This window comes from Ambystoma mexicanum, chromosome 12 (assembly GCF_040938575.1).
Source record: "Ambystoma mexicanum isolate Mex_15411 chromosome 12, UKY_AmexF1_1, whole genome shotgun sequence".
NCBI classification, from domain to species: domain Eukaryota; kingdom Metazoa; phylum Chordata; class Amphibia; order Caudata; family Ambystomatidae; genus Ambystoma; species Ambystoma mexicanum.
This window is the reverse complement of record NC_090936.1, coordinates 563,482,169-563,494,410: the sequence shown is the minus strand read 5'-3', so window position 1 is coordinate 563,494,410 and position 12,242 is coordinate 563,482,169. Positions and strand designations below refer to the sequence as shown.

General features: G+C 43.5%; 1 protein-coding gene across 2 annotated transcripts in view; it reads right to left on the bottom strand.

Annotated features, from left to right (window-relative positions):
• CENPQ (centromere protein Q) overlaps window positions 1-12,242 on the bottom strand; it is a 486,431-nt gene that overhangs the window by 279,777 nt on the left and 194,412 nt on the right. For both annotated transcript variants that reach the window (XM_069628870.1, XM_069628869.1), the window contains exon 4: window positions 3,408-3,462. In XM_069628870.1, coding sequence (XP_069484971.1) covers window positions 3,408-3,462 — 55 coding nt within the window. The remainder of the gene's footprint in view (window positions 1-3,407; window positions 3,463-12,242) is intronic.

Sequence of the window (12,242 nt, the reverse complement as noted above, 5' to 3'; positions counted from 1 at the left end):
CATTCCCAACCCAAACCCCACATGCTCCTCCACCCACACCCACCCTACCCTATCTAACCTACCCATCTGCCCTTCCCCCCACTGTATCTAATCCACCCACCGTATCCAATCCTCACCCTCTCTACTCTCACCCACCCAATCCACACTCTCTAGCCCTACCCAATCTACCACCACCCAACCTACACCCACCATCTCAACCCTACCCCCCCTCTTCCTGCACCCACCCACTCTCTACCCCACCAGCCCTACCCCCACTTTCTAACTCCACCCTCCTACCCTACTCGCATGTGCTTTACCCACCCACCCTACAACCTACCCACAACCCTGCCCCACCCTTCCTGAACTCTCTTCCCCCACCCACCCTAACCCCACTCCCCCCACTCCATGTATCCCCCATCCCTACTCACCCAGCTCTTTACCATCTCTCATCCTTCCTCTCACACTCGCTTTATTTCTTACCCTCACACTCTCAACCTTTCTCGCTCACATTTCCTCTTGCTCATCATCGATAGCACCCACTCTCAATCGTTTCTTCCCTTGCACCATTCTCCTTTCTCATGCTCTTGCACACTGGCACCTCCTATTTTATCCTTTGAAACATTTGACATTTATAGGGAACTGGCAAATGCAAAGAACAGCAGTAAACACCAACACTACTGGCTTTGCCAATGCTGGTTTAAAATGTTTCTGGGCTAATATAACCCTCCCATCCCCCCATACACCTTAGAGTGTTGGGCATGTTCCTTACCTTCACTCACTTAGTGTATTATGGGGCCACTTTAAAAAACATTTCCAGGGCAATTTCGGTCCCCAACCCACCTCTCATGAGGAAATGCAAATATTAAACCGCTTTCTCCCTACCCCCTTAAGACTCATTCAAAGTTCTTGTGACCAAATGTTCATCTGCTACTGGATAACTAAACCCTGGTTGAGGCTCCAATCTACTGAGTTAGAGATCATTGACTTTGCCTCCTCCATTGATCTCAAACCCATCCTTACTGGCCTGCAATTGTTGGGTTCATTTTAAAAGCAAAATTAGGCAAGTAACCTTGATAAACCCCAATGGCGCTTCCACCAGATATCACCTGTAATCAAATATCCAGGGGTTCCCATTGTGTATGTGGAGATACGGGAATGCAATGAACACAACTCAAATAACAGGAATACCACTACAATTTCATGCCGACTAAATGTTATTCGTTAATAGGTGTGCAGGAATATCATTCTTTAGATACTTTATTTCATTTTAAAGGTTGCCCTGCATCCACTGGAAACTCCTGCTCCAATGTTCTTTATTAGATAAATGGCCAAAGGATTTGGTAGCTTGTGCGCTAAACAGCGGTCATTAGAAATCTGAGCATTCTAACATTTTTACAAACAGAAATAAATGAAAATAGAATTGCTTTTGACCAGTTAAGGGTCAGAAATAAAATTCTTTAAAGAAAAACAAGAAAAAAATTAAAATAAAAAATATTGACACTAAAAGATCAGGTTTTGTTCACGACTATTATTGTTCATTACTTGAATAGTCAATGAGAGTTCATTGTAATTCATTCCAGTTCTTAATTAGTTCTTTATTAGTAGTGATCTTTCTTTCAGATTCTCTTTTAAACAGTTCTTCTTAATTTTTGGTAGTTAATGTCTCCATGCTTCTTTTTCCAGATAAGCAATTTCTTTCATATCCTTGTCCTTATTATTAGATTGGTCAAATCCTCAACACATGTTTCGCCATGCTAATGGCTCATCAGGAGAATAAGTCACTTGAACATTGGATTAAATCTAATGTTGGTGTGATAAGCCTTGGAAACATGTCTTTAATATGGATATTCTATTCTCTATCTTGTCACCAAATTTAACAGAATAGATTGCTTGGAAAAAGAATAAGGCTTGATATTGAATTGATACACCTATAAAATGAAAGATAACAGTATATATTAGTTATACAAGATTGATTAAATCTGCCCTGAGAGTTTGATAATTATTAGATGTAAGTGATGATGTTGAGACTGATCTTGAAATGTATTTTTCAAGTTGAAATTTCTGTGAATAATTAGGTAAAAGAGCGTTCATTTATTGAATATTGTTGGCTTTTACCACCATTTTGTTAAACTACTTGATGTAGTAGGCAAGGATCAGAGCTGATTTGCAAGACATCTCAAAAGAGTGTTCTACAATATAGTAAAGGTAAATGAGAATTAACTGTAGAAGAGTGCCTCTCTATTTTTTTTTGTTTAATGGTGCCAAGGTTTGGCAACAAAGAATTGAGATTACACCAGGCTGAATCCATTTAGATTAATAAAATGGATTAAAAACATTCAGGTCTAAAGCCTTATTCTTTGTCCAAGCAATCTATTCTGATAAATTTGATGATAAGCTAGAAAATAGAATGTCAATATTAAAGAGAACAAGCTTCAATCACGCCAATACTAGATTTCATTCAAAATTCAAACGACTTATCCTCCTCATGAGCCATTAGCAAGGCGAAACACGTGTTGAGGATCTGAACAAACTAATCATAAGGAAGAGGATATGAAAGAAAGTAAGACATTGCTTATCTGGAAATAAGAATAATTGAGACAAATTAACTACAAAATATTACACATTTTTTTTAAAGGAGTATCTTAAAGAAAGATCACTATCTATTAAGAGGAACTAAGAGAAATTGATTATTCAAAATCAAAAGGAATTATGTAAAGCAGAACCTGAAAGAGATCACTATTAATAAAGAGGATATTACTCTGGAATTACTTGCAAGGAACTCATTGACTATTCAAATAATCAACAATAATAGTCATGAACAAAACCTGTTTTTAGTGTACATTTAAAAGAATGTTTTCATTAAAGAATTTAATGTCTGACCCTTAACTAGTCTGAAGCAATTTTTGTTTTTCATAAATTTCTTTGTATTAACTAATGGCAGCTGGTCAGCGCACAAGCTACTACATCCTTTGGCCTTTTACCATTTTAGTTCATCTCAAATAATTAAATTTGCCACTTTATTCAGATCTTACTCTGGAGACTGAGATAAAGCAGCCTGAATTGACAGACAGTTCACTATACAGGAAAACAGGTGGGCCTAGCAGTCAATTATGTAATCATTTGCAAAAAGAGGTATATACTGCAAATCAGCTTTTACCATTAGTGGCAACTCAAAAACCACAAAGACATTGGGCCTCATTACGACCCTGGCGAAATGGGTTTAACGGCGCTTGTAAAGGTGCCGGCGCCGTTAAAGCCATTCCGCCCTATTACAAGGTTACATTAAATGTTGTCCCAATAAAGTTATGATCAATATGCTATTCAGAGTGAAATAATTGTGTAACTAAAAAATGCAAAGATGCGCGAAATTTTAACAAGCACAAGGATATGAGAATATAGTTCCACATAATTTAGACTGAGAACTGTACCTTTTCGAGCTGCAGGGCTGCACTTCTTTTGCTTCTTAGTAGATGGCCGCACAACCTGAGGGTAGAAAATGTTTTCAGACTAGTGTTAGGATTGCAGATATGTAGCAAAAATCAATTGCCAATATGATACAGTTTCAGTAGGTCAGAAAGGCAACACCAGGACAAGACTTAACATAGAGGTAAACATTTCCAGTTGCAATCTACAAGCGAGGCAAAAAAAGTAATTTGCCCCCTGCATTTAGAACTGAACATGGCACAAAATTTCTTATTCGCAGAGAGTCAACTATCACAACACTTCAAGGTGTGAGGTAAAGAAATGATAATCATTTAAGATTAAAACCGAATGAACCAAAAGCAGTCCAAAAACAATTTCTTGTAAACTCAAACTATTAAGTAAAACATTCAAATTCCAAACCCATGTGGTGTTCCGATTACCAAACGCACGGAGCAGGCCCCCAAATGTCTCCAAACAAAGTGTTCATGTGTCCCCAGTTCCAACATAAGGGTGTCACTTGCTTCAATTTGAATATTGTAGGGGAGGCATGGTATTACAAGTATGACTCAAACAATGGGTACAATGTGTAAAATGTTTGTTGGAATGGTTGGGGTTGGAGAAACTCCTAGTCTGCCCTATAACTAAGATGGGAGTAGTCTCGACCGTCAAATAATAAATAACGCAGTCCTAGTGGAGTCTGTCAAATCAAAATGGCCTATGCTAACAAAACCTAATGCCTGCCCTATCTCTTCTACAAAAATGTGAATAAAAGATAAATGTATGCAAAAGGAAAGATCAGTGTTCAAATGAACAAATGTTGTTGAACCAGCTCTCCTTCCCATGTTAGACCTCACTCATTAAGGCTGTCTCTGTAGGCAGGATCTCACACTCTAGCTCGGCTTCCAACAGAAATACAGTTTCGGAACGTGGACCGAGGCCAGTCTGGCCTTCCACGTTTAAGTCTCTTTTCCAGACTTCCAAAAATAATGTTTGACCAAAAAGTTCACAGAAAGTCCCTCTCCGCCGGGCTCACACCTCTCATGATAAAGTCCAACACCAACTTGCAAGGGGCGGGGGGGTTCCTTTACCCAAGCTTACTTCACTTTGGGTCTCCCTCTGTGGGCTCAGACCACTTTTGGATGTCAAAGACTTTGAATGTGCGTGGCTTACTTTTCAGACCACTGCAGGACCACTTAGACTCAAAATGTATGCTTCAACTGTTACTTTCCTCATTTCTAGGAGTTAAACTTTTCCATATCACTTTTGCTTTATATTCGCTTTCTTGCTTCGAACAATTGACCTTTCACAGAGACTTTCGAATGGACTACTTCCTTTCGCCGGACCACTCCATTACTTAGTATCGCTGAACTCGCAGCGGCCTTTTACTTCTAAGTTCATTCATAGGTCTGCCTTTCCTCGAGTCTCATTCACACACATGCATTCTTCACTTGTGCTAAAATTTTGCTATTTCAAACTTTAACGCACACTGGTCTTTCAGGTTGTTTGCCAACTCAACGGCTGTGTGCATTTCTGCTTTGTTTTACGATTCCTAATTTGCGAGTCAAGGTTAGTACCACAGGCTTGGCCTCGCCTCCCAAACTCTGCCGTTCATCAGGGAGGGTCTTGGCATCCTTGAAACACAATGCAGTGTTCACTTGCAAGATCTGGCCTTGGCAGCCTGTCGGAGGCAAGGTCTCCAGTGTGGAACTTTGGGGTTTTCTGACCCACTGCTCTCACCCATTGGTCAGTCACTCTGCCCAATAGGTTTGTCTTCATCCCAGAAACCCTGCTCATTCTCGTGTTCCGCCTTGCTCAGAGTGTGTCTTTGAGTTCTGCCTTTTATTCGTGTGAAGAGAGCCAATTGGTAACAGGTGTATGCACTTAGAATTAAGTGCCTGACTTTTCCTGACCCGATTAGCGAGACATGGCCGGTACAATGTGTGAAAGTTAATGGTGTTTCTCTCAGTCACCCTCTTACTCGGCCCAGTGTTCATGTAAAAAGTGGGGGAGGGGGTTGGGACCTCGGGGCATCTTAAAATAAAGGATGGGTTGGATAAACAAAATAGGGGGGGAATACTATGTCACCGTCGGCTGTCTCACCCCCACTCCCCGAAAACCCCTCACCCAGGTGATCATGCCGCACTGGTCCCCCCCCAGGAACTGGATCCAAAAGCGATGGCCGTGTCCTGGCCACCTGGATGACAAGTCCATGAGGACTAGCGGGTGAGACACCCTTTGGTTTCTCACAATATCCATCACACTTCTTCATTACCCTGCTTGATGACCCCCATCAAGTGTCCTGTTCCCCCCTATAGATAGTACGCTCGCTATACACTTGTGCATGCCACAACACCTGAAGATTTTCTGTATGCTGGTAGCCAGTGATTATGCATACTCTTGACAATTTTGGCACCTGAAAGATAGTCCTCTATATACTGACAAGTTACTCGGAGCTGAGAGTTTGCTTCGGAGATCTGTGTGTAGCCAGGATGCATGCATCAAATGCTTGTCTCAGGGATTTCTTGATCAAGTAGAGAATAAAAAGAACCCTGACCACCTACTCTAACAAGAGACCCTGAAACCAGAAAGTAACAATAACCAGTGCTAATAAATACAAAAACTAGAAATCCCTCTCTGCAGAATTAGACAGAAAGGAACAAGTGTTTATCCAACAACTGAACATGAACTGCAGCAAACAAGAATTCTGCATTTCTATCCAAGAAGCATAACTGGGTACAAGAGTGTGATGAATCCTGGGATTCAGTCACTTCTCCCCAAAGGGGAGACTTTCCTTGTGAGACTAGGGAGGTGAGCCTGCTATGCAATATTCCCCTGAATATTCTCTCACGGGGAGAGCCTCCCTTCTTGGGGACAAGGAACACCCTAAGGCCCTTTTCTCTTACCCCAACAGTAACATCAACGCTTAAGAAAGACTCAGCAGATCAAGCCACTGTTTGCTACTGTAACAAAAGTTTCAAGATTCAATCTGAAGAAAGGTCTAGTGGAACCACTATGAAGAAGAATGATCAAGTAATAACCATTGCACGGTGGTTGGAAACCAACAATACTTTGATGAGTAGGAATGAGCGAGTAATGAGGAGCACTCAACTAGAAACGAAAGAGGACTATAGTTCTCTGTTGGGGAGGCCGAGCAATGTAACATAACAATGAAAGAAGGACTACCGTTGGGGGGATGTAAAACCCAGTAGTTTTGAATCAGCAGTGTGGTGAAAGCGGAGAGGGACCAGGAGATCCTCCACGGGGAGGAAGCAACCAGCTGGTGTGTGCAATAGGAGACAAAGAAGCTGAAGGAGGAAAAAAAGTAGGCAAAGAGAACCACAAAAGAAAATAAGTCGTGAGTGGTGGAGTGATGCAGGAGAGATGGACTCTGCAGTCCAGCAACAATGCTGAGACCGCTGTAACGCAGGACCTGCCTCCGTATAGGAGATGCAGGGAGACACAGAGTGCAAGTGGAAGCCAACCTGAAAAACTAAAGCGAGATCCCCAGCCTGAAGGCAGGCCCGGTGACGCCAACCCATAAGAAGCAAGGTAACGGAGAAGGCGGGAGACCGGCAGGGACCACAGGAATAACTAGTACATGCATCATACTCCTCCTAGTAAAGAGAGCCAAGTATATCATGAGACCCATTCCCACAGTCCCAGGACTACGAGAAGCAACTGAGGGAGTGAAAATATGCCAAGGGACCCATTCCAACCATGCCAGTGGTACAAGGAGGAACCGAAAGAGCGAGATACATCACAAGACTTATCATATTCATCCCAGTGATACGATTAAAGAACCAAGAGCGTGAAATACATCCTACTTGTCCCATTGATACGACCAAGGACCGAAAGAGTGAAATACATCACGATGCTCAGCCTATTTGTCACAGTGATACGAGAGAGGGAATCAATACAGTGAGAAAATAACAAATCAAAGGATTACGGAGAAACTATTGCCCCAGTGATCTAAAAAAAGCTGAAACTTTCAGAAACAGTTGAGAAAAACATAAAAAGAGAAAATCTAAGGGCAAGGAGAAGGCTTCAAAGCCCAGAAAGAGGGGGACCAAAGAAGTGGACCAATCCCCTAAAAGAACTAAATAAGCTACAAGAAATAGTCAAATACTATTTAAGAATCATTTGTTGAGGCTGGGGAAGCCTAGCCAGGAGAAGGAAGTCATTCTCCTGGCCTTTTGGTTATTTTGTCTTAGTGGTACAGTCATTGAAGCTCAGCTTTGGACGGAGGAAACACATTGCTTTGTACTTTCCAAAAGACGACTAGCACCTGAGTTAGTTGTGTAGGGAAACCCATAGAATAGGCATAGTGAGGCCTGTTCACATATTATTTGAATAAAATGTCGTCAAAAATACCAAAACTGGTCGGTCTCCTTATTCTGACCTACCACAAGAAATGTACCTGCATGGCAGCAAGACATGCTCTATGGCCGAGGACTTGCGCCACAGGGTTTCTCCTTCAAGGATGCGCCTAGGACTCTAACCTTCAGTGGTTATGTGACTTCGTGTGAGAAACAATATGCTGGCCCAAATCCCCTTTAGCAAAGGCCGAAAACTTTGCGTTGCAATCCAAGCACCAAATCCACATTGATAGCATAGGATTTGTTGGCAGCTAAAAATAAGATTTTACTTAAAGATATACTGAGAGGATGAAATTCTAATAATAATTGTTTTAATCAGAGTCCCAAAGTACATGCAACTTTTCAGTTGACTAACAGGCGCAGTGTGGATTGATTGCTTGTTCTATTGCAGAAATCGCCATTATGTGCCACATGGATACTCGGAAGCAGTGGTGCTACGATCCAGGCACATCCAGTCGGAAACATTGTTGGGAAACTTCTACATCACCCTGTGCCAACCCTGGTTTAAGCAAGATCAGTCAGTTGCAATGCTTGCCACCTTATTTGATGGCCAAGTCAGACCTCCAATGACTGGGTGAGCATGGACCAGATACCCCAACCTAGCACTCACCTTGACAAGTGGAGGCAGCAATCTAGTCTCCTGCCAGGAGGTTCAGGCAGAAGACACTCACTTGATTTATTGTAAGTGATGGAAGTTTGGTCTACACTGATTACCATCCTTGCCTTGCAGCCAAAAAAGCCTTTCTCCTGCAAAGAAATCGACAAAGCCCTTAGTAAACCCAGGGAGCTATTCTCTGTGGTTAGATCACTGTCCTCTAATGCCACTCTCACTACTTCTATTATTCCATCACAGGAGCTCTGTGACTCTCTGCCCAAGTTTTTTTGTCACAAAAATTGATTTTATTCAATCTAACATCTTTTTGACCACTCCGGCTACTGCCCCAGTCAGTACAGCCCAAGACGTCATCCTTCCTTCTGTGTTCAGAGACGTTGATTAGTGCATCGATTAACAAATTTAAGTCGGCAGCCCCTTCAGATTTGGTACCTTTTTCTGTGCTGAAAGATATATCTACTGGACTTCTGGGTGAGATTACCCAGGCCATCAACACTTCCTGCCAGTCAGGCCATATCCCTAGGGAATTGAAAAAAGCCACTGTCATCCCACTTCTAAAGAAGCCCTCTGAGGACGAAAGCTAGAGGAGAGCGACAGGTCCGATTTCCTTGCTGCCTTTTTTTTTAATGAAACTTTGAGGCTCTGATCTCTCCACTTCTCATCTTTTTTGGAGACCTCAGGATTCTTTGACCCCTTCCAGTCAGGAATCCGACCAGGCCGAGGCAGAGAGTTTCCTGGTGTCGGTACAAGATGATCTGGCCAGGCTGGTCGACAGGGGTGGGGTGGCTGCCCTGATTCTGCTCGACTTATCAGCAGCATTTGACACAGTCGACCACCCAACCTTGCTGGCCCAAGCCGGCATCGCTGGTGCAGTGCTGGCCTGGTTCACTTCATTCCTGGCTGAAAGGGGCCAAGTACTTTCAGTTCCTCCCTTTTCTTCACTTCCTTGTTCTCTTTCCTGTGGGGTCCCTCGAGGCTTCCGCCCTGTCTCCCACACTTTTTAACATCTATATTCAGCCACTTATCCATCTCACTCATCCGCTCCTTCAGCATCAGATGCTACTCTTAGGCCGACGACATTCCGATCTTAATCCGGTTAGATCTTGAGCAGGCTGAGATGTAGTCCTCTCTTTTAGTGTCTTGCTGCCGTGGGAGACTGGATGAACCACAACTGGCTGAAACTCAACGGACACAAGACTGAGGTTCTGGTGGTGGGAGCCACCCACCCACCCTTATCCTTCTCTCTGGGCTTCTTCCTTTTGGCCGCCCTCACTTTGGTGTCTCCCTGTTCCAGTCACGACTGTAAAAGATCTTGGGGTTATGGTCTCCTCCACTCTCTACATGGATTATGAGGTCTCTGCTGTGTGTAAGGGGGGGGGGGCATTTCCATTTGAAGATCTTGCGGAAAGTCCTCCCCCTCATACTCCTGCAACTCCAGCCCCAGTCGTGGCTGCTCTTGTTCTTAGTCAGTTGGACTATTGTAACACGCTCTATCTTGCCCAGCCTAAAGGCTTAGTCCAGTGACTTCAGCACCTTTAAGCTCTTGCAGCCCCAGTTGCCACTGGTTACCCGTATGGAGCTCATATCACTCCTGCCCTATGGGCATCGCATTGGTTACCTGTAGCCCAACGTATTAAATTCAAATCGCTTTGCTTGGTTCACCGTACTCTCCAGGGTCACGGGCTGAATACCTCTGGGACAAATGTGTCAGTTACTACCCTAATCGGGAGCTCCGTTCTAGGTCTGCTGGCCTGCTTTGTGTGCCTACTTTTTGACGCACTGGTGTGGGCGGCTGGGACTTTTCTGTGGCGGCTGCCCAACTTTGGAACACCTTACCGCCCAAACTTAGAAATCTTACTAACCATTTGCAATTTAGGCGATCCTTGCAGACCCTTCTTTTTTAGGCCAGAGTGCATCACTTGGCCTGTGATATTCCAGCACCAAGATACCTCCGGGTGACAATGCGCTTTATAAGCATTGATAACATAACAAAACCATCCAATACCATCACCCTATCTCACTCTGAAGGACTACAACATTCACACCGGGAACATCTCATTCCCTTAAAGAGATGGGCCAGGTGTTCCTCTGCAACCCCTAGCTCAGTGGTTTGCAACCTTTGGCTCTTCAGATACTTTGGACTACAATACTCATCAACTCTAGCCTCCATAGTTCATGATGAGGGCTCATAGGAGTTGTGGTCCAAAAACATATCAAAAGATGCAAGTTACAGACCTCTGTTCTAGCTCACTGTTTTGGTAGCTTGCCTGAGCTCATGGTTTGAAACTTGTGGTAGGTGACATGGCTTTATACACGATTTATTAAATCACAATTTAAAACTGAGATTTTTGGGAAGGCATTAAGCCCCATATCATGTAGATGTTGGCACTGCAGGTATGTGACCCCTTGAGGCCTGTGTAAGCCATGGATTGTCTCCTGAGATTACCTCATGGCTAGCTGTTCTGAGATGTGGTACTATGGGCTTTAGACCTTGGTGTGGCCTTGATGTGGAGTTCGGGGCAACTCGGCCTCCTCTGTGTCAAATGCAACCCCTACCCACAGGGACAACTTCAAAAGAATAATGTCACTCTTCATCGATGGCCGCAGATTGATTGCCCTCTATGGTGTATGCCAACCAGCGCCTTATCCTTCTAATCTTTAGTGTTTTTGTTTTAAACTGTTTGCATGCTATGCAGGGGCTTTCGGTTTGGTCTTGTGGCCAATAACTGTTGCATACATTTTGGTAGGACACAGGGAACCAGAGTTTTTGATCTACACCCCATAAAACAGCACCCCAACAAGAACGGAACTTAGGACGTTTTAGATTGTTCTGCTGCCTTGCTGTTATCTGGCACATATAGCTTGACCTACAAAAGGTCTCCATGTGATAATGATAGGATGCACACACCTCTTCAGAGCACTCGTTTGGACTTCAGCCAAACCCAAGTTTCCAGCCAAAAGAGCCTCAAAGTTCCACTTGAACTAAATCTTCCTAGCAACAGAAAGAAACTATTCAATGTGGTGGTCTATTTAGGGACCCCCTCCATGAGATTGATGGTTAGTCTATGCTCCCATTATACATTTACCTAGGTGGCCCTACTCCCCGGTGGGTGACCTCAGAGGTCAGGCCTCTATCTCTGCAAGCCATGTGGCTAAGTTAGGGTCTGACCTCAGCGTCTTTACTGAAAGCGTCATGATCATAAAGCTTCAGGCATCCCGAAGTCCAGAGGAATAGAGAAGAGGATCTGCCTCCTCCAATCCAATGTTAGCCATAGTAACAGCATTCTGATGTCTAGTTTTCAACCCAGGCAGATGTGATTAATGCTTGTAAACCTTGTGATTTTACAGGAAAAACAGCAGTTTTAGCCAGGTTGCATACATGAGCTCCGATTTAGATGTTGCAAAGGCTTGTACTTCATGATATAATGTAATCCAACCTAGGTTGGATGACTGTCTCCCAGATACCTCAACCCATGTGTGTGTGTCAGCAATAGTGGAGTTGTGCAGGCTAGCCGTGATTGGATGGTTGCAAAAACTTTGAATGGTGCAAGTATGGTAATTTGAGGAGTAGGGCAGCCCACAGCCCTCTGTGTGCCGTGAGACACGCATGGTATCGAGAAATACACAGGTGACAGTTTGATAACCTTTTTTGTAATATCAGGATGGGTGAAATGCCTATCTGGCCCTATCGCAATTGGAGAAGTTACCCTTCCTAAAGAAACTAAGGAACGTCAAAGTCAAAATGTCCAAATCAAAAGGTCTGTCTGTGTCTAAGCCTATGGTTGCCCTCACATCTAAGTGAACTGAAGGTCAACTGAAAAGTGGATAACACAAAGTCTGGAGCAATCACT